Source organism: Bos indicus x Bos taurus, chromosome 14, assembly GCF_003369695.1.
Source record: "Bos indicus x Bos taurus breed Angus x Brahman F1 hybrid chromosome 14, Bos_hybrid_MaternalHap_v2.0, whole genome shotgun sequence".
Taxonomy (NCBI): Eukaryota; Metazoa; Chordata; class Mammalia; order Artiodactyla; family Bovidae; genus Bos; species Bos indicus x Bos taurus.
The window spans coordinates 36,884,069-36,909,974 of NC_040089.1; the positions used below are offsets into that span (position 1 = coordinate 36,884,069).

At 36.6% G+C, this 25,906-nt stretch overlaps 1 protein-coding gene across 4 annotated transcripts in view; it reads right to left on the reverse strand.

The window, feature by feature from the left end:
- Positions 1-1,133: 1,133 nt before the first annotated feature.
- C14H8orf89 (chromosome 14 C8orf89 homolog) overlaps positions 1,134-25,906 on the reverse strand; it is a 30,078-nt gene continuing 5,305 nt past the window's right edge. The window contains exons 1-7 of one of the 4 annotated variants that reach the window (XM_027561177.1): positions 23,655-24,816; positions 18,235-18,401; positions 15,590-15,743; positions 12,454-12,549; positions 10,117-10,172; positions 3,426-3,464; positions 1,134-1,430 (exon numbers count right to left, since the gene is read on the reverse strand). In XM_027561177.1, the coding sequence (XP_027416978.1) occupies positions 1,282-1,430; positions 3,426-3,464; positions 10,117-10,172; positions 12,454-12,549; positions 15,590-15,743; positions 18,235-18,361 (621 nt within the window). In that variant the 5' untranslated portion in view covers positions 18,362-18,401; positions 23,655-24,816 and the 3' untranslated portion in view covers positions 1,134-1,281. Of the gene's footprint in view, positions 1,431-3,425; positions 3,465-10,116; positions 10,173-12,453; positions 12,550-15,589; positions 15,744-18,234; positions 18,402-23,654; positions 24,817-25,906 lie in introns of those variants that run through there. The other 3 variants (XM_027561180.1, XM_027561178.1, XM_027561179.1) reach the window with 3 other exon arrangements.

Consider the following 25,906-nt stretch of genomic DNA (forward strand, 5'->3'; position numbering starts at 1 on the left):
TGAGCATTTTTTGAGCTGGAAGGACATTCAAGATGACATTTTCAAAGAAGCTGTACTGTGATGGAGAAAGCAGGGACATGGGATTCAGGACAGCGCAGGTTCAAATACAGGCTGTGGAACCTGAGAGCTCTGGGAACTTGGGTAAGTTATTAAATCACAATTTCTCTGTCTGTGAAAGGGAAAATAATACCCTCATCTTGCCGGACACAGTGGCGAATTCTTGACCTGAAAGAAACGCTAAAATCATCAATGGCCAGCACAGCTGGGTGAGAAAAAGTCCCACAGATTAATCGGAAAATAAAGAGAAAAATATTGACAAATCTTAAGTTTCTAGTACTCCAGATATTTAAAACAGATAAAGATGATCTCAAGCATATTTGGTGTTCCTGAAGTAGAGAATTCAAAAATATGGGACAGAAAGAGTGAATACTCAAAGATGCAATGAAAGAAAAAATTTCCAGGGGACTGAACCAGCACCCCTGCATTGAAAAGTCAAGTCTTAACCACTGGACTGCCAGGCAAGTCCTTCCTCAGGCTATCTTGAGGAAGGTTTTCTCCTCTCGACCTAGACCTTCCTCCTCCCGACAGAGGTACAGCGGGTCTCTCTTCCATCCCCTTTCCTTTCAGGGATGCCTTATGTATGCAGGAGCGATGCCTTGTTCTGCCTGGCAGTAAAGGCCTGACTGAGCAGGTGAGCCTGAGGTTGTCGCACATCAGCGATACCTGATGTGCATTTGCTCAATTCTCATGTTCAGTGTTAGGAAATCCACTGCCGCCGTACATCTCAGGCAGCATTTCCTTTCCAAGTTTTATCAGCAAACAAAGCGAATATTCTCATTTTCATCTGCTTGAATACTTATCTCAAAACTGCTTCCAAACTCAAGCAGGGACAAGTTGAGGCTCTCACTGGGTGCTTTCTAACCCCCAAAACAAAGACTCACTCTTGTATCTGTTGCAGCTTCTAGCAAAGCTCATCGTACAGACAGACACTCAAAAAGCATTTATCAAATAGAATCCAAAGGTGTAACTGATGTGCATAAAATTGACATACTAAAATTTTTCTTATGCTTATGTGTATCAACTATAAAAATAATTATCTTAGTGTCTCTGTGAGACTAACAAAATACAATATATTTCATATATAACAGAAAACATTTATTTCCTATTTACATTTCCATTTTTATGTAAATCATTGCACATCATATCACATATCAAAAAAGAAAAGAAAGGAAAAATATAAACTTTAAAAGTCAGTGAAGAAAGCATCATAGTGTATGATAATCAGCAGTCTCGAAGCTCTCGTTTCTTGCTCTTTTTAGATTTTTTGCTTGTTTCTTGACGAATGGTGTCATACTCCAAAACGGCCATGTTGGAAAGTCTCTGTAAGTACTGAGATGATGCTCCAGCGAGAGGATCGCTGAAGCCAGAACCTGTAAACAAACAACAAACAAAAAACACTTATTACAATTGAATTAAGCACACATGAACGATACTCTCTTTAGAGTACAAATGAAATATCTTTTCCTCAAATGACCATTAAACACCGCTAGGCTGCCGTCTATGGGGTCACACAGAGTCGGACACGACTGAAGCGACTTAGCAGCAGCAACATCAGTTCTTCATATAACACATTCTTTGAAGTAGAGATGAAAGCCACTTAAGTTTCTAAGTGAGTGGAATGGCAAAGTGAAAGCATTCAGTCGTTCAGTCCTGTCCAGCTCTTTGTGACCCCATGGACTGTAGCCCGCCAGGATCTTCTGTCCATGAGGATTCTCCAGGCAAGAATACTGGAGTGGGTTGCCATTCCCTTCTCCACAGGATCTTCCTGACCCAGGAATCGAACCTGGGTCTCCTGCACTGCAGGCTGATTCTTCACCGCCTGAGCCACAGGGATGACAAGTCATCCAAAAAATATTGAATTCAAAAATGCTCAATGCCGGTATTTAATGATATAAAACTAAATCAGAGTTTGTTATCATCTCCAAATAAAACCATTTCTCATAAATGTTAAGTGAAGTAAAACAGTAAAGTTATAAAATAAGTCACTCACTGAAACAGCAATAATGAAGTTTCTATTATAGAAGGAGAATAATAACAATAATAATAGATAACATTAATTGAATGATCTCTTGTATGTCAAGTATTTTTCATCTATATCATCTACACATCAATACTATGAAGTCAGTAACTAGTACTGTCTTGGATTACAGATTTAAAAAAGAGTTTAGAAATTGTTAGAGGCAGGATTTAAATCAAGATCCATCATTCAAAGTTCCTATGTAATATGTATAAATTCTTCTATTTAGAAACATACAAGGCTTTAATAGTAATAGACTGATCCATATTTCTTTAAAATACTATTATTTAACTGCAGTTTCAAGTGCCAAAAATAAAAACTGTCTTCAGTTCTCCAATGCAGTTGGTATTTTTGTTTGTTTTATTTCAGTGTGTAATTAGAGTGGAAATTTCAGAGAAAGAGTAGAGGGGAAGAGCTGAGCAGGATTCCAGTTCTTAGCAGTACAATGAACTGGACACTTAGAGTCTCTGGCTGCAAAAAGTAGATTCTAAGAATTATTGGAGAAGGAAATGACAATCCACTGCAGTATTCTTTCCTGGAAAATCCCATGGACAGAGGAGAAAACAGGGCTACAGTCCATGGGGTCAAAAAGAGCCGGACACAACTGAGAGACTGAGCACTGAGCAAGCATTAAGCAAACCTCAAAACAATTCAAAGAACTGGTATCATACAGACCAATGCAATTAAATTGGAAACTAACAATAAATTCTAAGATTCTCAAATATTTAGAAATATATACACATTCTAAACTATTCACTCATCAAAAATAAACTGTAATAAACATTAAAAATACTTATAACTGATAAAGAAAAATTACAAAACTTGTGTGATGTAGCAAAAGTTGTACATAGAAAGGTTTATACCTTAAAATTCCTGTTTTAGAAAAGAAGATTGAAATTAATAAGCTCAATATAAGACATACATTAGGAAAAGAACAACCCAAAGAATATGGATGTGCTTAGTCGCTCGGTGGCGGGTGACTCTTTTCGAGCCTGTGGATTATAGCCCACCAGGCTCTTCTGGCCATGAAGTTTTCCAGGCAAGAATACTGGAGTGGGTTGCCATTTCCTTCTCCAAAAGAATATGGAAGAAAGATGTAATACAGGAAAGAAAATTCAATGAAGTAGAAAACAAACTTACAAAAAGAAAAATTTTTTTAAAGATAAAAATTCTTCCTTGAAAAAACTAATAAAAAAGGGAAATTCTCTGGTTCAATTAATTAAGAAAAAAAACAGAAGACCTAAATAACTAATATTAGGAGAAGTACAGATGGAACAAAAACTAAACTTCATGCCAATAAATTTGAAAATGTAGACAAAACTGCAAAATTCTAGAAAATATAACTTACCAAAATTGATGGAAGGAGAATTACAATGCCTTAAGAGTCCTAAAATTAAAATGATTGAATTAATATTAAAAAATTCCTCTAAAGAAAACAAGTGATCCAAATAATTTTACAAATGAACTCTATCAGACTTTCAAGGTAGAAGTCATTCCAATTTTAGGTCATATCCTTCAGAGAAAAGAAAAAGCAGAATACTCCCCAGTTTATTTCTTGAAGGCATTATAATCTTGACACTGAATTCAGGCAAAGAGAAAATTAGTGGTAGTCTCACTCATTAAGATAGATTTTAAAAACCTAGCAAAATGTTAAATATGGTAGTACACAAAATGATAATGAATTATGCCTTAAATGTGAGTATCCCAGGGATGTAAAACTGGCTGAACATTAAAAAAAAATCTACAAATGTCATTTTTCACATTAGAAAATTAAACAGAATATCACAAGATCATTTCAATCAATTCAGAAGAAAATGTTTGATAAAATTAAACTTTCATTTGTTTTTAAAATAAAAAACTCTGAGCAAATTAAAGAGAATTTCTTTATCTTGATAAAGGATATCTACGCAAAACATACACTACACATCATTCTTTATGAGAAAACATTAAGGGAGTTTCCTTTAAAATCAGAAACAAGTCAAAGATGCCTATTTTTCATTTCTATCCACCACTGTATTGGTGGTCCCAGTCAGCTTAGTAAAACTAGAGAAATGAAAGCTTGGGTGGGGGGTAGGAAAAACCTTTGGAAAGAAAGAATAAAACTGACATCATTCACATATGGTAATCTACACAAAGAACTAAAAAATTATATATTTCATATATTAATATATATACACAATATAAAACATAAATCAAGAAATAACAAGAGACTTTATCAAGGTGGATGACTGGAAGATTAAATTGTAAAAATTAACTACATTTCCAAATATCTGCAAGAGAAAGCTATAAATTTTAATCGTAAAAGAATTATGGCAGACTACTAATGATCTTTTCAAAACTTTTTACTCTTTCCAAAACAGAATTTTAGCTGAGGACAAGGCCAGCTAAAAGGGAGAGATTACCTTTCTCAGCTTGCTTTAGAGCTAAGTATAGCTTTGTTAGTGAGTGTGAACCAATACGATATGAGCAAATGTGCAAATTTTAAAACTATAGTCCTCTTATCCTAGACTTCTGGACTTACTGTTTTTGTGGGATGTATTTGATAACTGCTTCAATCTCCTCAATAGTTCTACTACAGCTCTGCACAGCCTGTCCCTTGTTCATGATTCAGTCTGGGTAGGCTGTACGTTTCTATGAACTTACCCATTTTTTTCTAGGTTCCCCAATTTGTTGACATAATTGTTCACAGTAGCTTCTTATAATCCTTTTTATTTCTGTAATCAGTTATGATGTCTCCTCTTTCATTCCGAATTTTAACTATTTGTGTCTTCTCTGTTTTTTTCTAGTGTAACCGAGGATTTGTCAACTTTATCTTTTCTAAAAATTGAGTCTTGGTCCTGTTGATTTGTTTTCTGTTCTGTTTCACTTTGTTGTTTTTGCTGTTTAGTCACTGAGTCATGTCCCACTCTGTTGCAACCCCATGGACTGTAGCCCACCAGGCTCCTCTGTTCATGGGATTTCCCAGGCAAGAACACCAGAATAAGTTGCCACTTCCTTCTCCAGGGGATCTTCGCAACCCAGGGATTGATCCTGCATCTCCTGCAATGCAGGCAGATTCTTGTCACTGAGTCACCAAGGAAGCTCATTTGTCTTTTCTCTAATGTTTATTATTTTCTTCCTTCTGCTAAGTTTGGGCTTAATTTATTCTTCTTTTTCTAATTCCTTGAGGTGTAAGTTTATGTGGTTCACTCAAGATCCTTTTTTTTTTAAATGTGTTTGCCACTATAAATTTCACTCAGCACATTGCTTTTGCTGCAATCTATAGGTATGTTGCATTTTTAAATTTTTATTTGTTCCCAGATATTTCAAAATTCCCTTGTGACTTCTTCTTTGACCCATTAGTTGTTTGAGTGTACTGTTTACTGTAGGTTTTTTAAAGACCATCTTTATCAAATTAAGAAAGTTCCCTTCTACTCATAGTTTGCTAAAAATATTTTTAATCATGAATATTGAATCCTATTAAAATATCTTTTACAATTATTAAAGAGAACATATGCAGTTTCTCCTTTATTCTATTAACAAGATGATAGACATCAATTGCTTTTCTAATGTTAAATCAATCTCACATTTCTTAGATAAATCTGACATGGTATGTTGCATTATCCTTCTTATATATCACTGAATTTGAATTGATAAGTCTTGTTTAGAATTTTTATTTCTATTTTCTTAAGAAAAATTGGTCTATAATTGTAAGTTTCTTATAAGGTCAAAGCTAGGTTTTAGAATCAAGGTTAGTGACCTGATAAAATGGGTATTCAAGTGTTCCTTCTTTTCCTATTTTCTGGAATTATTTATATCACACAGCTTTTTAAAATTGAATGTTGGATAAAGAAGTTATGATACATATATACAATGGAATATTTCTCAGCCATAAGAAGGAATGAATGTGAGTCAGCTGAACTGAGGTGGATGAACCTAGAGCCTGTTATACAGAGTGAAGTAAGTCAGAAAGAGAAAAACGAATATCGGATATTAACACATAACATATGTGGAATCTAGAAGAATGGTACTGATGAACCTATTTGCAGGCAGGAATAGAGATGCAGGTGCAGGGGAAGGACTAGAGGACACAGCGGGGAAAGGAGAGGGTGGGACAGACAGAAAGCAGCATCAACATACATGCATTACCTTGTGTAAAGCAGGTGACCAGTGGGAAGCTGCGATATAGCACAGGGAGCTCAACCCAGAAGGGTGGGATGAGGGGTGGGTGGGAAAGAGGCTCCAGAGGGAGGGGATATGCGTAGACTTATGACTGATTTGTGTTGCTGTATGGCAGAAATCAACACAACAGTTGTAAAGCAATTATCCTCCAATTAAAAATAAATATATAAATGCTGGAAGAATTTACCAGTGCCAATTCTGCTAGGTTGTGGTTTCTTTTTTTTTATATGATACTGATAATCTCTCTCTCCTGTCAGTCTTGCTAGACATTTATCAATTTTATTCATGTTTTTAAAAAACTAACATTTGGCTCTTGTTGATTTTTGCTGATTGAATATTTGTTTTCTACTTTGTTGATTTTTGCTCTTGATTACTTTTTCATTTTCTTTGAATTTAATATGCTGTTCTTTTGTTAAATTCTTGAGATTAATATTAAAATCATTGCTTATTAAGCCTTTCATCTTTTCTAATACAGGTACTTCATGCTTTAAGTTTCCCTAAAAGCTATGTTTTTACTGTACCTGAGGAGTTTTGACGTATCATATTTTCATCATCCTTCAGTTCAAACTAATATGTAAATTCCACTGTATTTCTCCTTTGACTCACAAGTTACTTAAAAGTACATTTCTTAATACCCAAACCTCTGTGGGATTTTATAATTATTTTTAATTACTGATTTCTAGTTTAATTCCACTGCAGTCTTATTTGATATTTGTTTAAAAATCTCCTATAATGTCTACTTTCCTTTTCATTATATTCCTTTGATCTTTGTGTATTTTATGTTAATAGAGCATACAAATTTAGGATGGTTAAATCTTTCTGTTGTATTAATCCTTCTGTTACTATGAAATATCACTCTACTGTGCATAATACTTCCTGCTTTGAAGTTTATTTTGTTTGATGTTAGTGTAGCTATAACAAGCTTTATTTTAATTACCATTTACATGGTTTATATTTTTCTATCCTTTTATTTTCGATCTTTCCTGCCCTTTTAAGGTGTGCTTCTTATAACCTGGGTTGAGAAAATCCCCTGGAGAAAAAGGAAAGGCTATCCACTCCAGTATTCTGGCCTGGAGAATTCTATGGACTCTATAGTTCATGGGATCGCAAAGAGTCAGACATGACTGAGCGACTTTCACTTCATTTCACTTCACTTCTTATAACCAGCATATAATTATTTTTATTAGTCTGATGGGTTTTGTTTTTAGCTGAAATATTTAGTCCACTTATATCCAATGTATTTATTGCATGTTTAATTTTAATATTACTAGTTGTTTTCTATTTGTCCTATTTCATATTTCTTTTTTTCCTCTTTTCTTGCTTTGAGATGATTAAATATTTTTTACTTTTCTATTTCCCTATAATCTTGTTACTTGTATCCTTTTCTTTTAGTGGTTATCATACAGATTTTATCATACCTCTTTGACATATTACAATTGACTTTTTAAAAGAAATTTTATTTCTTGGTTGTGCTATGTGGTGTGTGGGATCTTCTCCCCAATCAGGAAGCATAGAGTCTTAACCATTGGACCACCAAGGGGAAGTCCCTACAATCTACTTTAACTTAATTACTATATTTCAAATAATGCAAGGAGCTTACAACATTTTAACTCCATGTATGCCCCATCCCACTTCTGTGGTATTACTGTATTTCATTTCTACATATATTTTAAACTTCTTAAGAAAATACTACTGCTACTGCTTCTCTTTCCTTTACAAGTTGTCATGCTTTCCTCTTGTATCATTATTTCTTTAATATTTCTTTTAGTGTAGCTCTACTGACAATTAAATCTTTCAACTTCCATTTGAATAATAATGTCTTTATTTTGTTTTTACTTTTAAGGATATTTTCATTGTATATTCAAATTGAGTTTGGCAGTTACTGTCATTCAGCACTTGAAAATACCACTGCTTTGTCTTCTTGCTTCCATTGTCTCCATTGGAAAGTCAGTTGTATGTCTTACCATTGCTCTGCAGAAGAGAACTTATCTTTTTTCTTTTTTTTTTTTTAATATTTAGCCTTTTTACTATAATGTGACTAACTATGATTTTCTTTGTTGCTATTCTGCTGGAGGTTCATAGAATTTTTGTATCCATTGTTTGGTATTTTTCAGTCAATTTGGGAAATTCTCAGCCAGTAAGTAAATACTGCTTGTCTCACTTTCTCTTGCTCCTCTTAATCTGGAATTAGAATTATACATGTGTAAAGTAGTTTTATCTTATCACATATTGTCTTTGCATATTCTGTTCTGTATTATCTTTCTCTCTTCACTTTAATTGGGTACTTTCATAATGCTCTATCTTTCATTTTACTAATCCTATAATATAGTTTTCCATATTTTACCAATTTTATTGAGGCATATATGATACAAATTGTGTATGTTTAAAATATACCACTAATGACTTGCTTCCCTGGTAAGACAGTAAAGAAACCGCCTACAATGCAGGAGACCTGGGTTCGATCCCTGGGTTGGGAAGATCCCCTGAAGAAGGAAATGGCAACCCACTCTAGCATTCTTGCCTGGAGAATTCCACAAACTGAGGAGCCTGGCAGACTATGGTCCATAGGGTCGCAGTGAGTCAAACACTGAGCAACTCTCACTCACTCACTCACTCACTCACTGATGACTTGATATACATATACATTGTAAAATGATTATCATAATTAAGTTAGTTAACACATCAATCATCTTACTTGTTTACCTTTTTGAGGAGCAGAGGAGATGAGAACACTTAAAATTCTACTTGCTCAGCAAACTTCAATACACCATATAGTATTACTAACTTCAGTCACCATGCTGTACATTATATCTCCAAAACAGCTCCCCATTTTCCTCAGTCCCCACTCACTGATAACCACTATTCTACCCTGTCTCTGTTTGACATTTTAAAAAATTCTACATATAAGTGATACCATGCGGTATTTGTCTTTCTCTATCTGACTTATTTCACTTGTATAAAGTGTTCTGGGTTCATCCACACTGTTACAAAGGTAGGATTTCCTTATTTTTTTATGTCAAAGTAATATTCCATTGGGTATATATATATACACTGCATCTTCTTTATCCATTTATCTGTCAATGGACACCTAGGTTGTTTCCATATCCTGGCTGTTGTGAATAATGCTGCAGTGAATATGTGAGTTCAGATCTCTTTGAGATATGGATTTCATTTCTTTTGGAAATATATCCAGTACTGAGATTGATGGATTACATGGTAGCTTTATTTTTAATTTTTTTGAGGAACCTCCATACTGTTTTCCATATTGCCTAGCGGGGTACAGTCCATGGGGCTGCAAGAATCAGACACGACTTAGTGACTAAACAACAACAAATCATAAGGACCAGGTGGTCTCCAAACAATGATGAAGACCTTCCCTGACATATTCCTGACACCCATGAGAATAGTTACCCATTCATAAATCTTGACTTAGGAATGTTCTTCCTGTTTTTAAGCATATACCCCCATACGCTAGGTTAACTATAAATTTGTCCAACGGCCACTCGGTAATGCAGAGTGCAGCTACAGATGTTTCCAGTCGTCGTTCACCCTGGAACTCCCACCCTGTGAATAAGTCACCATATAATAAGCTGATCCATTGATTCAATGGCACTGTCTGCCTTGGTTTTCGGTCTCAAGGTGCCTCCTCATTTTGAGAGGTACTGTTTATTCGCTCCATCTTCCAACATGACATGATAAAGGCATGTATATAGTGAACACAACATGCACTTAAGTTGATAAAACAAGCACAGCTTAAAAGAAAAATTGACAAAACAAAGACAATTAAGTCAGTGGAAAGAAAGGAAGTTTTAAAAAAGATAAGTATTTTCACACCCTTCATAAGACAAGTCGTAGGAGAAAAAGATGATCCAGCTTACCTTTTGATTTCTCCTGAAGTGGTGTCACAGTACATGTGGGCTTAGTCTTCTTTAACCTAAAATTATATATTTTCATAAATTCACTTTATATAAATCCAGGGTACATTAATTTTTTAAAATACTTTGAGACAAGAAGCTTGCTTTCAGTGAAATTCACTTGTTGAAGGACATCATATAAAAATTAAATAAACATTAAAGGAAGGAAACTCCTTCCATCACAAATAACCACATCAGAGGCAGATATGAACCAACTCAGTATCTTGGTTTTTGCTAACAAATTTTACCAACGGGTGAGTGCTATGTCATCCTTTCCCACCTTTATCTGAACTTATAACTAATCATGATTCAGGGAATGCTAGAGGAAGGGACTTAAGATTAATTAGCATAATATTTAGATATGCCAGATACCAGTTCAGTTCAGTTCAGTCGCTCAGTCAACTCTTTGCGACCCCATGGACTGCAGCACGTCAGGCTTCCCTGTCCATCACCAACTCCTGGAGCTTGCTCAAACTCATGTCCATCGTGTGGTGATACCATCCAACCATCTCATCCTCTGTCATTCCCTCCTCCTCCTGCCTTCAATCTTTCCCAGCATCAGGGTCTTTTCCCATGAGTCAGTTCTTCATATCAGGTGGTCAAAGGATCAGAGCTTCAGCTTCAGCATCAGTTCTTCCAATGAATATTCAGGACTGATTTCCTTTAGGATCTCCTTGCAGTCCAAGGGACTCTCAGAAGTCTTCTCCATCACCACAGTTCAAAAGCATCAATTCTTCAGCACTCAGCTTACTTCATGGTCCAACTCTCACATCCATACATGACTACTGGAAAAACCATAACTTTGACTAGACAGAACTTGGTCAGCAAAGTAATGTCTCTGCTTTTTAATATGCTGTCTAGGTTGGTCATAGCTTTTTTTCCAAGGAGCAAGCATCTTTTAATTACATGGCTGCAGTCACCATTTGCAGTGATTTTGGAGCCCAAGAAAATAAAGTCTCTCACTGTTTCCATTGTTTCCCCATCTATTTGCCATAAAGTGATGGGACTGGATGCAATGTTTTTTGAATGTTGAGTTTTAAGCCAGCCTTTTCACTCTTTTTAAGCCAGATACCAACTATCAGTTATTTGTGCTCTTTTTACCTATTAATTACCACAATTGGAATTTTGTCATAATCAACTTCTATTCCTACAAATAACCTAGATAATGAGTAAGTTATTAGAGGAAATACATCATGATCAAATTGGCCGTAGGTAAGATAACTCATAAGCATTCCAAATTTCTTGTAAGTACACTAAACTTACAAACCAGCTATAACTTTTTTCCCCTCTATCCAATCAAAACATATATTCATTCTTAATCCATGTAATACACTAAACAAAGTCAGCCTACATGGCTGCTTGGAGGTATCGGAGCAACTTATTACCATGGCAACATCACCTCTCCTAGACATCAAATATGGGTACAGTTGAGGTAAGTATACCTAGTATTTACACTGAGGTTGGAACTCAAGACCAGCCTTACTGATTGCTATGTAATAAGCTTTTAGTGGTCCCTAAGGATACTCCTCAGAAAAAAAAAAAAAAGGATACTCCTCAGATTCTCTTGCACCTTCTGAGAGACAATTGAAATTCTATGATTAATCTTCTTAGTGTGAAGGGCTTTGTGCATGCCTGTGCTAAGTCGCTTCAGTTGTGTCTGATTCTTTGCGACCCTATGGACTACAGCCCACCAGGCTTCTCTATCCATGGAGATTCTCCAGGCAAGAACACTGGAGTGGGTTGCCATGCCCTTCTCCAGGGGATCTTCCTGACCTAGGGATCGAACCTGCGTCTCCTACATCTCCTGCCTTGGCAGATGGGCTCTTTACCACTAGCGTCACGTCCTCAAAAAACACAGAACATACATTTTTAAAAAAACAGTATCAAATATCAGAACAAATATCTTGTGCTTGGCTGCATAGAACTTTTAAAGATAACACTGGTGAGTTGAGAGGTCATATTGTGTCAGTTTCATAATATTAATTTAATGGAATTAAACTTACAAATCATTGCTTCAGGTCTGCTAGTATGACAGCTGATGGCAGTTTATCATATCATATGCAGAATAGTCAACTGTAACTTTTAAATGCACTTCACCTCTAGGACTATTTTCAATTACATTACCACAATACATCATCTTGCAGTTCACTGAAAAATTTTATCACTAAAGAAACTTAAAAACACATTAAAAACACATTAAACTTTTATCAGAGTATAAAATCAAATATCCATATATACAGAGATTTTTTTTTTTTAAAGGGTAAGGGATTGTATACAAGACAGACAAAAATGAGTACTTTCCTGCTTTGCCAAGACTGTCCTTTCACAGGGCGTTGTGCAATATGTAGAGGAGAATAAAATACTTGTAGGCAACTTGATATGTTCTCAGTAGAATGGCTAAAATAAAGACACAGGAAAAAGAAATAATATTTACGTCCACCAAGCACAAACGCTGGGCTGGAAGAAACACAAGCTGGAATCAAGATCGCCGGGAGAAATATCAATAACCTCAGATATGCAGATGACACAACCCTTATGGCAGAAAGTGAAGAGGAATGAAAAAGCCTCTTGATGAAAGTGAAAGTGGAGAGTGAAAAAGTTGGCTTAAAGCTCAACATTCAGAAAACGAAGATCATGGCATCCGGTCCCATCACTTCATTGGAAATAGATGGGGAAACAGTGGAAACAGTGTCAGACTTTATTTTTCTGGGCTCCAAAATCACTGCAGATGGTGATTGCAGCCATGAAATTAAAAGACGCTTACTCCTTGGAAGCAAAGTTATGACCAACCTAGATAGCATATTCAAAACCAGAGACATTACTTTGCCAACAAAGGTGTGTCTAGTCAAGGCTATGGTTTTTCCTGTGGTCATGTATGGATGTGAGAGTTGGACTGTGAAGAAGGCTGAGTGCCGAAGAATTGATGCTTTTGAACTGTGGTGTTGGAGAAGACTCTTGAGAGTCCCTTGGACTGCAAGGAGATCCAACCAGTCCATTCTGAAGATCAGCCCTGGGATTTCTTTGGAAGGAATGATGCTAAAGCTGAAACTCCAGTACTTTGGCCACCTCATGCGAAGAATTGACTCATTGGAAGACTCTGATGCTGAGAGGGATTGGGGGCAAGAGGAGAAGGGGACGACAGAGGATGAGATGGCTGGATGGCATCACTGACTCGATGGACATGAGTCTGAGTGAACTCCGGGAGTTGGTGATGGACAGGGAGGCCTGGTGTGCTGCGATTCATGAGGTCGCAAAGAGTCGGACACGTCTGAGTGACTGATCTGATCTGATCTGATCTGAAGCACTTCGTAAACAGCATGGTTCTTAGCCACCACTCTTCCATTCTGTGTCTGAAGAACACTTGTCATAACATGAATGTATATATTCAAATTATTCTTCATTAAAGTAAGTAAATTCACACTCAAGTTAATGTAAAATATTAAGAAATCATTTCACATACAGCCAAATTGTAAATGAAAAAAATAATGAACTGAAATCCGATGAAAAAGGTAGGAAGCCAAATGAAGACTTAAAATCTAAAAATCAAATGGGTTAATTCAGGGGATGCTTTCTGGGTTTGCAGTTTCTTTAAGATGGTCATGTGATTGAAAGAAGACTGGTCTGTACTGAGACAAGGCCAAGTGTGCAGCCCTACACACTTTTACTCAAAGGGTGAGCTGAGTGTCAGGGAAACAGGTATCTTGATAATAAAAGAAACTCACTGTCCTTAAGTAGCTTTCACATGCATGTTTTCAATGGTCTCTCTTCTTTCTACATCCCCGCCATCCATCCTCTTTAACTGCTACCATCTGCTCCACTAGCAACTCACTGTCTCTCTTCTACCCTCTCTGATTCTGCATTTGTTCAGGCTAAGTTGCATTCAACTCTTGGTGACCCCATGGACTACAGCATGCCAGGCTTCCCTGTCCTTCACTATCTGCCTTATTTCATTATAACCTCACTTCAGAAAGAATGATTTTGGTTTTTATATTTTATAGCTTGACAGTCTGTCCTCAGATGATATTAAAAACAATGGCAAAAGCTTTATGTGTGTTATTGTTCATTTATGGTGTCATTTACAAAGTGAAAAAAGTCAAAGCAATGACAGGAAAATTAAATAAAATTAAATAAACTATGAATCTAACAAAGAAATATTTTATAATGTGGCCAGTAAGGACTGTTTGAAGATTATGTAGTAATATGGAAAAACTGTACACATGTAATATTAAGTAAAAAGGGCCAGAATAAAAAATTGGAATTATACTAAAATCACAACTCAAATAAAAATCCATGAAAATAGAGGATGACAGAAGAGAAGCTCTAAGAATAAAAATGGGTATGTTAAAATGGGTAAGCTATCAAATAATTGTTTTTATTTTTTTCTCCAGATTTTCTACAAAATTCAAATTATTTATTTTCATAATTCAGATATAAACTATAACTTTTCATTTTTAGTATATTCTAGTTCTTTATATTATAAAAATTTACTTCAAGAGTAATTAACAAGACCAATAACACTAGTTGAAAACTTATATATATTCTAGATATATATTCTAAAATTCCAATTATGTGTGTGCCATGTATAACTAGATATCTTTAAAGCTCCCTACAGCAGGAGAAAATATGAAAATCTGCATTTTCCACTAAAGAAAGTAACTGGCAAGAAAGAATTATATTCATTAGGCAGAAAAACCTCTACATTCAGCAGTGTTACTACAAATAAATATCCAACAAAAGAAAATGCTTCATCTTTTTTAGGCTGGCAAAGTGAATGAGTACTACACATTCAACACATACTTCATGAAAAAATAAATAAAAGCAGGAACCAAATGGGGTATGAGACTATCTTACTAATTTTTAGGTCCCTTTGGAGAAAGAAGTTTTCTTTTAATGCTATCTGATTTGTAGAAGGAAAGGTATCCATAATAATGTTTTTAAATGCCAGAATTCAAAGTCAGTGGGACTTTTCTGGTTGACAAACTCATTTCATCTGATGGCAATACAAGCTCTTCATTAGGCTGAATTCTCATTCAGAATTTCCCCTCACACCACTTCAATCAAACTAGAAATGAAACAAGGTTCTCTATTTAGGGTACAGAAGCTGGTTCCTATTGTAGAGACCTTGTTTATTTATATTGCTAAAACTTTCAATATTCTCATGAGCAATCTATGCTAGAGCAATAAAAGTTGTTTTTGTTTTTTTTTTAAAGTTAGTTCTTAAATTCTTTCTGGCAATGTTACTTGAAAACAGAAAAAAGTACCTACTGGTCAAACTGAATAAAAATTGCTAATTGAGATTTTAAAAAATTAAATCCCTTATGCAAAAAAAAAAGTTGTCAAGAAAGAGTTAGATTCACTAGTCAGAAAAATCTCTGTATTCACTAGTGTTACTTCAAATAAATATTCAACAAAAGAAAATCAAGTAGAAATAACCTACCTGACAGGAGGCATCTCGGTATCAGCATGCAGGAGTCTTCTACGAAACTCTAGTGGAGTGGAACTTACACTCTTTTGGCAATTTTGCAATCCTGGTAAATATGGCATTTTGACACATTCTTTGAATTCTTCTAGACCAAATGCTGTGGTGTATTCTAATTTAAAATAGTATTATAACCATCTGTATTATTTCTTGATTAAATGTATATAACTTCTTTTATACTAAATCAGTCATTAAGAAAATAAAATTAAGCTACTATAATTGAGCTAACATCTTTTCCAAGAGAATATCTTTCAATTCCTAGAATAGGGACAGTAGAGAAGAGCTCATTATGGGGCTAAATACTAGAAGAAGGAAGGAGAGCTTCACAGATCTCCCAGAGTCATCACTGTCCTCTGCCTTCATTATTTTGGTCAACCAGAATTCCCAGAACATTAGATACCTTCACATGGAAAAATAGCTTATTCTCCAAAGAAGACCTACAGATGGCCAACAAACACATGAGTAGATGCTCAACACCATTAATTATTAGAGAAATGCAAATCAAAATTACAATGAGGAATCACCTCACACAGAAGGCCATCAAAAAATCTACAAACAAAAAATGCTGGAGAAGTCATCGAGAAAAGGGAACTCTCTTACACTGTTGGTGAGAGTATAAACTGATACAGCCTCTATGGAAAACAGTATGGCGCTTCCTTAAAAAACTTAAAAAAAGAACCAGCAATCACCCTACTGGGCACATAACCAGAGAAAACCATAATTCAAAAAGATACAATGAACCCCAATACTCATAGCAGTATATAGTCAGGACATTAAAGCAACCTAAATGTCCATCAGCCATAAAAGGAATCAGCTATACATTCCTTTATATGGCATAAAAAGGAACTCAGCCATTAAAAGGAACAAAACAGTCATTTGTAGAGATGTGGATGGACCTAGAGACTCTATACAGAGTGAAGTCAGGAAAAGAAAAATATCATATATGAACATATGTACGTGGAATCTAGAAAAGTGGTATAGATGATCTTATTTGCAAAACAGAGACACAGACACAGAGGACAAATATACGGATACCAAGGGGGAACATGCGGGTGGGAGCAGTTGGGAGATTGGGATTGACACATATACCCTAGGGGGAGCCTGGTGGGCTGCCGTCTATGGGGTCGCACAGAGTCGGACACGACTGAAGTGACTTAGCATAGCATAGAATAAACAACTAATGAAAACATAGTGTAGAGCACAGGGAACTCTACTTAGTGCACTGCGGCGACTGGAATGGGAAGGATGTCTAAAAGGGAGGAGATGTATGGATATGTATAGCTGATTCATTCTGCTGTACAGTAGAAAATAACACAAAATTATAAAGCAAATTAATTTATTTAAATTTATGAAATTATTAAATTTATTTAATAAAAATTAGTTTTTAAAGAGTTTAAAAACACTTTCAAGAGTCTTACAGTATCTGGTACTTTAAATCTTTCCTTCTTCCTACTTTTGTGTGATAATCAAGAGGCACAAATATAGGATTATCTGAGCTAGCAATGAGAGAGAAAAGAATTCCATTTCAGGCACTGATTTCAATTTTCTCTCTGCAAAATTCCACACCAAACGTATAAAGAGCAACATCTGAAGTATCAAGATGGCTTCTTCGACTGACCTTGCACATCACTGGTAAAACAGGTTGTCAAAATGTTAACAACAACCAAATTCAAAATGATGACAGTGAGTGGAAAAAACAGATTAAGAGATTAAAGTTTTGGATGATTTTTAAACTTGGAGAATTATTTTTCAAGCTTTCTCTACTAAGTAAATGTAGCACAGAAATAGAAAGAGTATTTAATGGGACTGGAGTTATATGCTCAAAATGCTATTTTGCAACTTTTGATTTTTTTCTTTTGGAAAAAAATTAGTTTCTCTTCATCAAAAATCATAGAGTCTTTTTTCAGCAATTAGATGTGGAGGTAGGAGAACAGACACACTGGTGTCTTCTGAGCACCTTTCCTGGGACACTAGAGGCAACACTGACAAACACAGCAACACACAAAAATGTCTGAATTTTGCTGCTTTCAAGAATTATATCTCCATCAATAAAGGGGAAGGCAGAATTCAGGGTAAATAGGAAATACAATTGTGTTTGAAATTAAGGGGGAAGCTTTACATTTGTATACAGCTTGACAGTTCTCAGGTTAGTCTTTAGTGAGCAACTATAAGATATAAGATACTTTCCACATAACTCACTCAAAAAGTAAAATTTTGGTTAGAATTATTAATACAAAAAGGTTCTGCTAAAGTTTTGGGTTTTTTAAAATATAAAAAACAACATGAGGTATTTAAAAATAAACACTACGCATAAAAAGAAGTATGATCCAACAGAGATACTACTACACTGGTAACAAGCTTAGGTCTTCAGAATTTGTTTCTATCGTGATTTACAGAAATGCCTTCAGTAAGTTATTTCTAATCTGCTTCCATTTCTCTTTTCCATAAGCCTAAGGTATTATCCTTCTTACATAAATGTTACAGAAATTATTTAACATCTCTTGACTGCTTAAAAAGGTATATGTAAAAAGGTATATGTAAATACGTAAATGAGGCACAACTTCTACATTTTATTAAGTAAAATAAGTAAATATGGAAGTTACCTTTCCTCATCTTTTGTGTTTCTAACACTGCTTTCCTCCAACTACTCTCAAAAAGAAAACCACCACCAAGGGTATTTCTGGTGACATTAGAAGGCTCACATTTGATTTCAGGAGACAGCACTGGCATTTTTTCTTCTTCTTTCAACAGTGCTGATGAAAGTGAGATACTGCATCAGATTCACAACACAAAATACAAAAGGAACAAAAAAGGTATTTCAGAAATTACATTTTTATAATTTGTTTTCCATCATATAAATATTAATATAGATTTAAATGAAAAGTTTACTTATAACATGTAAATACAGACCCTTGGGAATTTAAAGCAAGAGGCCTTCAAGAATATAGCTAAAATAAGTTGTAAGACTTTTTTCTTCTAAATATTTTAATGAATTCTTTCAAATTCAAGGTTACAGGTATTTGGCAACATAAAACGTTTAAAATCCAACAGCAAGTGTGTGTTGTCACTCAGTCGTGTCCAACTCTTTGCGACCCCATGGACTGTAGGCCACCAGGCTCCTTTGTCCATAGAAATCTCCCGGCAAGAATACTGAAGTGGGTTGCCATTTCTTTCTCCATCAACAGCAAGTAATAATCTACAAGACAATGTAATGCTTAGGATTCTCTCAAAAATATTACCATTATGCACCATGACCAAATGCAGTTTGTCTCTGAGATGCAAGGATGGTTTGATATATTAAAATTGACTAATGATATATCACATTACAAAATGAGAGATTTTTTAAAGATTACACGATCATCTCAATAGATGCATGAAACTTTTGATAAAATTCAACATCTTTTCATGATAAAAACTTTGAACAAACAAGAAACTGAGAGAAATTATCTCAACATTAAAAAAGGCTATACATGAAAAGCCCACAGTTAACATCATAATCAAAGGTAAAAATTGAATGCTTTCCTCTAAGATCAGGAATAAGGTAGTAATGCCCAGTCTCACAACTTCCATTCAACGTGGCACTGGCAGTCCTAGCCTTAGCAATTAGAAAGAAAAGGCAACCAGATTTGAAAGAAAAAAGTAAAACTGTCCCTGTTTTCAGATGGCATGATCATATACAACTCTGAAGACTCTACCAGGAAAAAAAAAAACTTAGAACTAACAAAGGAATTCAGGAACGTTGCAGGATACAAAATCAAGAAACAAAAATCATTTGCATTTCTATACACTAAAAACAAACTATCTGCAGATTCAATGCAATCCTTATCAAAGTTCCAATGTAAAGCAATTCAAAATTGTAGTAAAAACAATTCAAAAATTCATATGGATTGTAAATCAATGAGGTGTGAACACTCAGATCATTCACAAAAATAAACCAAATATGGCTTAAAGACTTAAATATAAGACATGACCCTGTAAAACTCCGAAAAGAGAATGTAGACAAATCACTCTCTGACATAACTTGTAGCAATGTTTAAGTCGGTCTCCCACGGCAATAGAAACAAAAGCAAAAGTAAACAAATGGGACCTAATCAAACTTATAAGCTTTTACACAGCAAGGAAGCCATAAACAAAATGGAAAGGTAATCCATGGACGGGGAGAAAATATTTGCAAATGATGCAACTGACAAGGCTTAATTTCCAAAATATACAAACAGCTCAGACAAGTCCATATCAACAAGACAAACAATCCAATTATAAAATGGGAAGAAGACCTAAGTACGCGTTTTTCCAAAGATGACATACAAGTGGCCAAAATGCATATGAAAAGATGCTCAGTATCTCTAATTATTAGGGAAATGCAAATAAAAACCACAATGAGGTATCACCTCACACCGGTCAGAGTGGCCATCATCAAAAAGTCTACAAATAGTAAATGTTGGAGAGGGTGTGGAGATAAGGGTACCCTCATATACTGTCAGTGGGAATGTAAATTGGTACAGCCACTATGGAAGACAGTTATGCAGGCTCCTTAAAAAACTAAAAACAGAATTACCATGTGATCTAGCAATCTCACTCCCGGGCATATATCTGGAGAAAACTAAATCGAAAAGAAAAGAAAACTCTAATTCGAAAAGAAAAGATCTCAGTGTGTATAATAGCAAAGACACAGAAGCATAAATGCCCATTAACAAGAGGAATGGATAAAGAAGTTGTGGAACTTACATAGAGTGGAATACTATTTAGTCATAAAAAGAATGAAAGAATGCCATTTGCAGCAACACGGATAGACACTAAGTGTTAAAGTAAGTTAAAGACAAATATTATGCAATGTCACTCTACGTGGAATCTAAAAGAAAAGTACAGATGAACGTAGTTACAAAAAAGAAACAGACTCACAGACATAGGAAAAAAAAAAAAATCATGGTTACCAAAGGGGAAAAGAGGGAGGGAAAAATTAGGAATATGGGATTAACACATGCACATTACCATATATATACAATAAGGATTTACTGTATAGTGCAGGGAACTATATTCAATATCTTATAATAAATTAAAATGGAAAATAACTGAAAAAAGATATATATACATATACATATAACCGAGTTACTTTGCTGAACACTTGAAACTAATATTATAAATCAACTATAGTTCAATTTAAATAAATAAAAATTAATATGGAACCACAAAGGACCCCAGATAACCAAAATAATCTAGAAAAAGAAGATCCAAAATAACCCAGAAAAAGAAGATGAAAGTTGAAGACAACAAACTTCCTGATTTCAAAAGATGTCACAAAGCTGAAGTGAGTAAAACAATATAACGCCAGCATACAGACAGACATATAGGGTAATGGAACAGAAGAGACTTCAGAAATAAACCCATACATATATAGTAAACTGATTTTTGACAAGAGTGCCAAGAATACACAACAGGGGAAGGATAGTCTCTTTAACAAATGGCATTGGGAAAACTGGATCTCCAAGTGCAAAAGAATGAAGTTGAACCCTTATCTTATACCATACAGAAAAATCAACCCATCAATACACAACATTCTTTTGAGTATGCTTCTGTTAAAGACACCTTGTTTAATATATATATTGTTGATGCATCAACACTGAAATCACAACCAATAGCACCAAAACTGAGGCCTGAAGAAGATTCTCTAACACACACATATTTTCTCTGTAAGATGCAGCACAGTCTTCCTGCACTTAGGAACAATATACAGCACTGGAGTACGACACATACAGTGAAATTAACAAAAAGCACAATAGTGTGAAAAATATGACCCTGAATAGACAGTGAAACAGAGAAGGCGATGGCACCCCACTCCAGTACTCTTGCCTGGAAAATCCCATGGACGGAGGAGCCTGGTGGGCTTCAGTCCGTGGGGTAGCGAAGAGTCGGACATGACTGGGCGACTTCACTTTCACTTTTCACTTTCATGCACTGGAGAAGGAAATGGCAACCCACTCCAGTGTTCTTGCCTGGAGAATCCCAGGGACGGGGGAGCCTGGTGGGCTGCTGTCTATGTGGTCACACCAGAGTTGGACACGACTGAAGCGACTTAGCAGCAGCAGCAGCAGACAGTGAAAAGGACACTTGTTTGTAGTGTGAGGTGAAACAAGACAGAGCATTGCCTTGTTTGACCTCCACTAGGAATTACATGTCAACCAACCCCAATTTTTGCCACTCTGCACATTTGCAAATGAGCAGGAATGCACAAATACCGATTTTGGAATTACAAATTAAGCTTTAATGAGTGGGAGAACTAGCCAATGATGGGATCCATGAATAATGAGGACTGACTGGAATTCATTGCGGTACTATGCCAAGGGGCAGGAATATTTCAGATGGGGTGGTAGAGGCGGCTTCCTAGATGAGGTGATCTCGAGCTGAGATCTGAACAGGCAGGAAGTAGCCAGAGATGTGTGAAGATGATGAGTGAGTGAGAGCACTCGTCACGTAAAGTGAGTACAAAGGGCCCACAAACCAGAATAAGGTTGGCACGTTCAAAGGCAGAAGATGTGTGTTCAGCACCTCTGCTGTCAGACATCACCCACATGTGGCTACTGAGCACTTGAAATGTGGCCAGTTGGAACTGAGATGTGCTGTGAGAGATACACACCCGATTTCAAAGACTACACGAATGCAAAAATATCTCATTAAGAATTTTCATGTTGATTTTATGTTAAAATGACAATTGTGGATATGTTGAATGAAATACAATAGCCCGCTACGTGTTTTAGTACATGCATTGGAACAAAGAAACAAGTGTCCGTTCATTTACCTATTTTCTACAGCTTCCTTTGGCCTACAATAAGCCCGGCTGAGTAGCTGCAACAGTGGCCCATAAAGTCTAAAATATATACTATATATATTTTACTAGAGTTGGTCAGCTCCTCCTCTAATTCATTCAATAAGCCTTTACTGAGTACTTACTAGGTGAAATTTCTGAAACGTAAATTATATATGCAACAGGAATTCTATTCTCTTTTCAAATGGCTTATATCTTGGGGTTCATGCATCTATTTTGGAGGCCATAGATATAACAGTGGGAGCTGTTGAAGGATTAGGCCTAAAGATTTTTAAATGTTGCTTTAACTTGAGCAATATTAGAAGGCAGATGGGAACGAGAAGGTCAATGAGGAAATTACTGCAATTGTTCAGGTGAATGGTAGTGAGCGTTCAAAACAAAGAAAAAGCAGATGAGGACTTGACTATCTGACTTCTTCTACCTTTGGATATGATAGGCATTCTCCACAACTGAAAAAATACCAAACTGAGCTCCAGCTTACAGAGAGAAGGAAGGGAAAAGGGAGAGGCGTTCTCCCTTTCTTTAAAGCTACTTCTGGGAAGTCATACACACAATTCTACTTATATCCCATTGGTCAGAACTTAGCCACGTGGACACACTGAGCTGTAAAGGGTCATGAAAAATGTCATCCGCTCTGGGCATGATGTACCCAGCTTAAAAATCAGGGGTCCTTTTACTAGAAAGATGAAGGAATAGGCACTGTGAGTAAACCTTAGCAGGCCTGCCACACTGGCTAAGGCAAAGTAACAATTTAAAAATGAGAACGTGTCATTACTTCCCTCCAAGTCTGATAATATAATGGGCTTCCCTGGTAGCTCAGATGGTAAAGAATCTGCTTGCACTGTGGGAGACCAGGGTTCGATCCCTGGGTCGGAAAGATCCCCTGAAGAAGGAAATGGCTACCCACTCAAGTATTCTTCCCTGGAGAATCCCATGGACAGAGGAGCCTCATGGGCTATAGTCCTCAGGGTTGCAAAGAGCTGGACACGATGGGGGAACGAACATACACACAAGTCTGATGATGTAACACAGGAACTATTCGGCAATGGTCCAGCAGAATATGAGCAGTATACTGCTTTAATTCTCAAACAAGAATCTCAGTACAGATGACAGAAGGTATTTTTACATATAGAAACAAATGATAGCTGCTATTACCATAATCATCATGATTCTTATTATTATAGGTCAAGAACCAATTAATACCTGGAGTCCAGGAGGCACTGCTTGACTCAGTGACTCTTCCGCTTTACCCTTCTGGCTAAGTGTGCAGTTTTAGATCTTTTCCTGTTCTTAGTCACACTGTCCCATTCTTGCCTTATGGTTTTCATCCCTTCATCTCCTTAAATACTGTAACATTTTTTTCCAAGATGTGTATTATTTTCAGTTTTTCAGCACAGATCTCCCATTTGCTGCATCCACTGGGTCTTGTGGATTCCTTGTATGATTTATAACCTTTGACTGCAAGCTCATTTTTATTTTTTAAAAGTTTTGGGCTCTACCGGGCCTCCAATGTGGTGTGTAGGCTTCTCTAGTTGTGGCTTGCAGGCTTAGCTGCATGTGGGATCCTTGTTCCGCGACCAGGGATTGAACCCGAGTTCCCTGCATTGGAAGGTGGGATTCTGGTTTGCTTGCTTTTTCGGCTGTGCTGGGTCTCCCTTGCTGCGTGGTTTTCCTCTAGCTCCAGCGAGCAGCGGTTACTCTCTAGCTGTGGTGCACGGGCTTTTCATCGTGGTGGCTTCTCTTGTTGCAGAGCATGGGCTTCAGAGCTGCCAGGCTTCAGTAGTTGTGGCCCCTGGACTTGAGAGCACAGGTTTAATGTGGTACACCAGCTTAGTTGCTCCAGGGCATGTGGGATCTTTCCGGACCAAAGATTCAATACCCGTCTTCTGCATTGGCAGGCGACTCTACCACTGGGTCACCAGGGAAGCCCCTACAAGCTCATCTTTAGAGAGATTGCTATCTCCAGGACAACAGTGCTCCCTGAGCTGTGGAAACCGCTATACATCTCTCCATATGCTCTCAAATGGTCTGTGCCTGGCCCTGGGTTTCAGAGGTATCAGGTCAGTCAATACACCAATTTCTTCTACTGTGGTCCCTGAACCACGTGATAATGTGACTTCACAACAAAAACCATTTTGTGAGGAAGCTAAGTGACAGGGAGAGGCCACCATAGAAAGGTTCCATGTGATATCCACAGCTAAGGTCTCGGTCCACAGCCAGGATCAGCCACCAGATGGAGGAGTGAGCCTGCCTGCAGGTGTTCCCAGACCTAAGCCTTCAAATCTTCCATGCGAGGCCCCAGCCATGGCGAAGCAGAGGCAAGCTGTTGCCGCCATATCCAAATTCCGGCACGGTCCCACAGCATCTGTGAGCACAATAAAGGGCTGTTTTGTACCATTACGTTTTGGAGAAGTTTGTGATGCAGTCATGGTAACTGGAACAGGACTCCTTTGTGACTCTCAGCTCCCAGCAGATGCTCAGCACTGCCTTCCTGTGTGAGCTTTCCTTCATTTCTGCCACCTGGGGATTTCCTCCTTTTGGTTCCTAGCTCAGCCACATGCCCATAAATGATCTTAATACACTTTACCCCTCATTTGAAATACAGGGAAGCCAAGTGGAGTCTCTTCCATGTCCGCTTCCTCTGCCACATTGGCCAGAAGTTCCCAGAAAAATGTTTCAAACAATGACATGAAGAACTGAAGAATTTAATTTCTTTTGTATGTAAAGATACTTAAAAGTCAATAAGCAAGTGAAGCCCAAGACAGTGTGTTAATTAAAAAACCAGATAACTCGTTACAGGAAAAAAAAAGAAAAACCCATACATGGCCAATAAAGGTTTGACCTCACTAATATTCAAATAAAAGCAAAATAACATAATGAGCTATGACTTCTGTCCTGAAAATAGTACAGACTTTTTTCTCTACTACTAGACAGTGTAAGATGGGGTTCAAGGAAGCAGGTACTCTCAGAAGATTTCACTGTAAGTGTTAGTGTGATATTTCCAGAGAGCAACCTAGCCATACTTATGTCTTTATAATTTTATATATTTTGGGCTTCCCAAGAGCCTCAGATGGTAAAGAATCTGCCTGCAATGCAGGAGACCAGGTTCGATCCCTAGGCTGGAAGATTCCCCTGGAGTAGGAAATGCAACCCACTCCAGTATTCTTGCCTGGAGAATCCCATGGACAGAGGAGCCTGGCAGGCTACAGTCCATGGGGTCGATTTTTTTTTTTTTAATATACGCTGGACCCAGAAATCCCACTTCCAGTTTATCCTAAAGGAATGATCAATGATACATGCAAATATTTACCTTCAAGGACGTCAAATCCAACAATTTTTTATAACAGAAAAGCAAAAAGACTGAAAACAGCCCAACATCAAAGAGTAGATGGTAATATTACCTTTATTTTTAGCTTTGATTAAACCAAAATAATCAAATGAACTTAAAAAAAGGC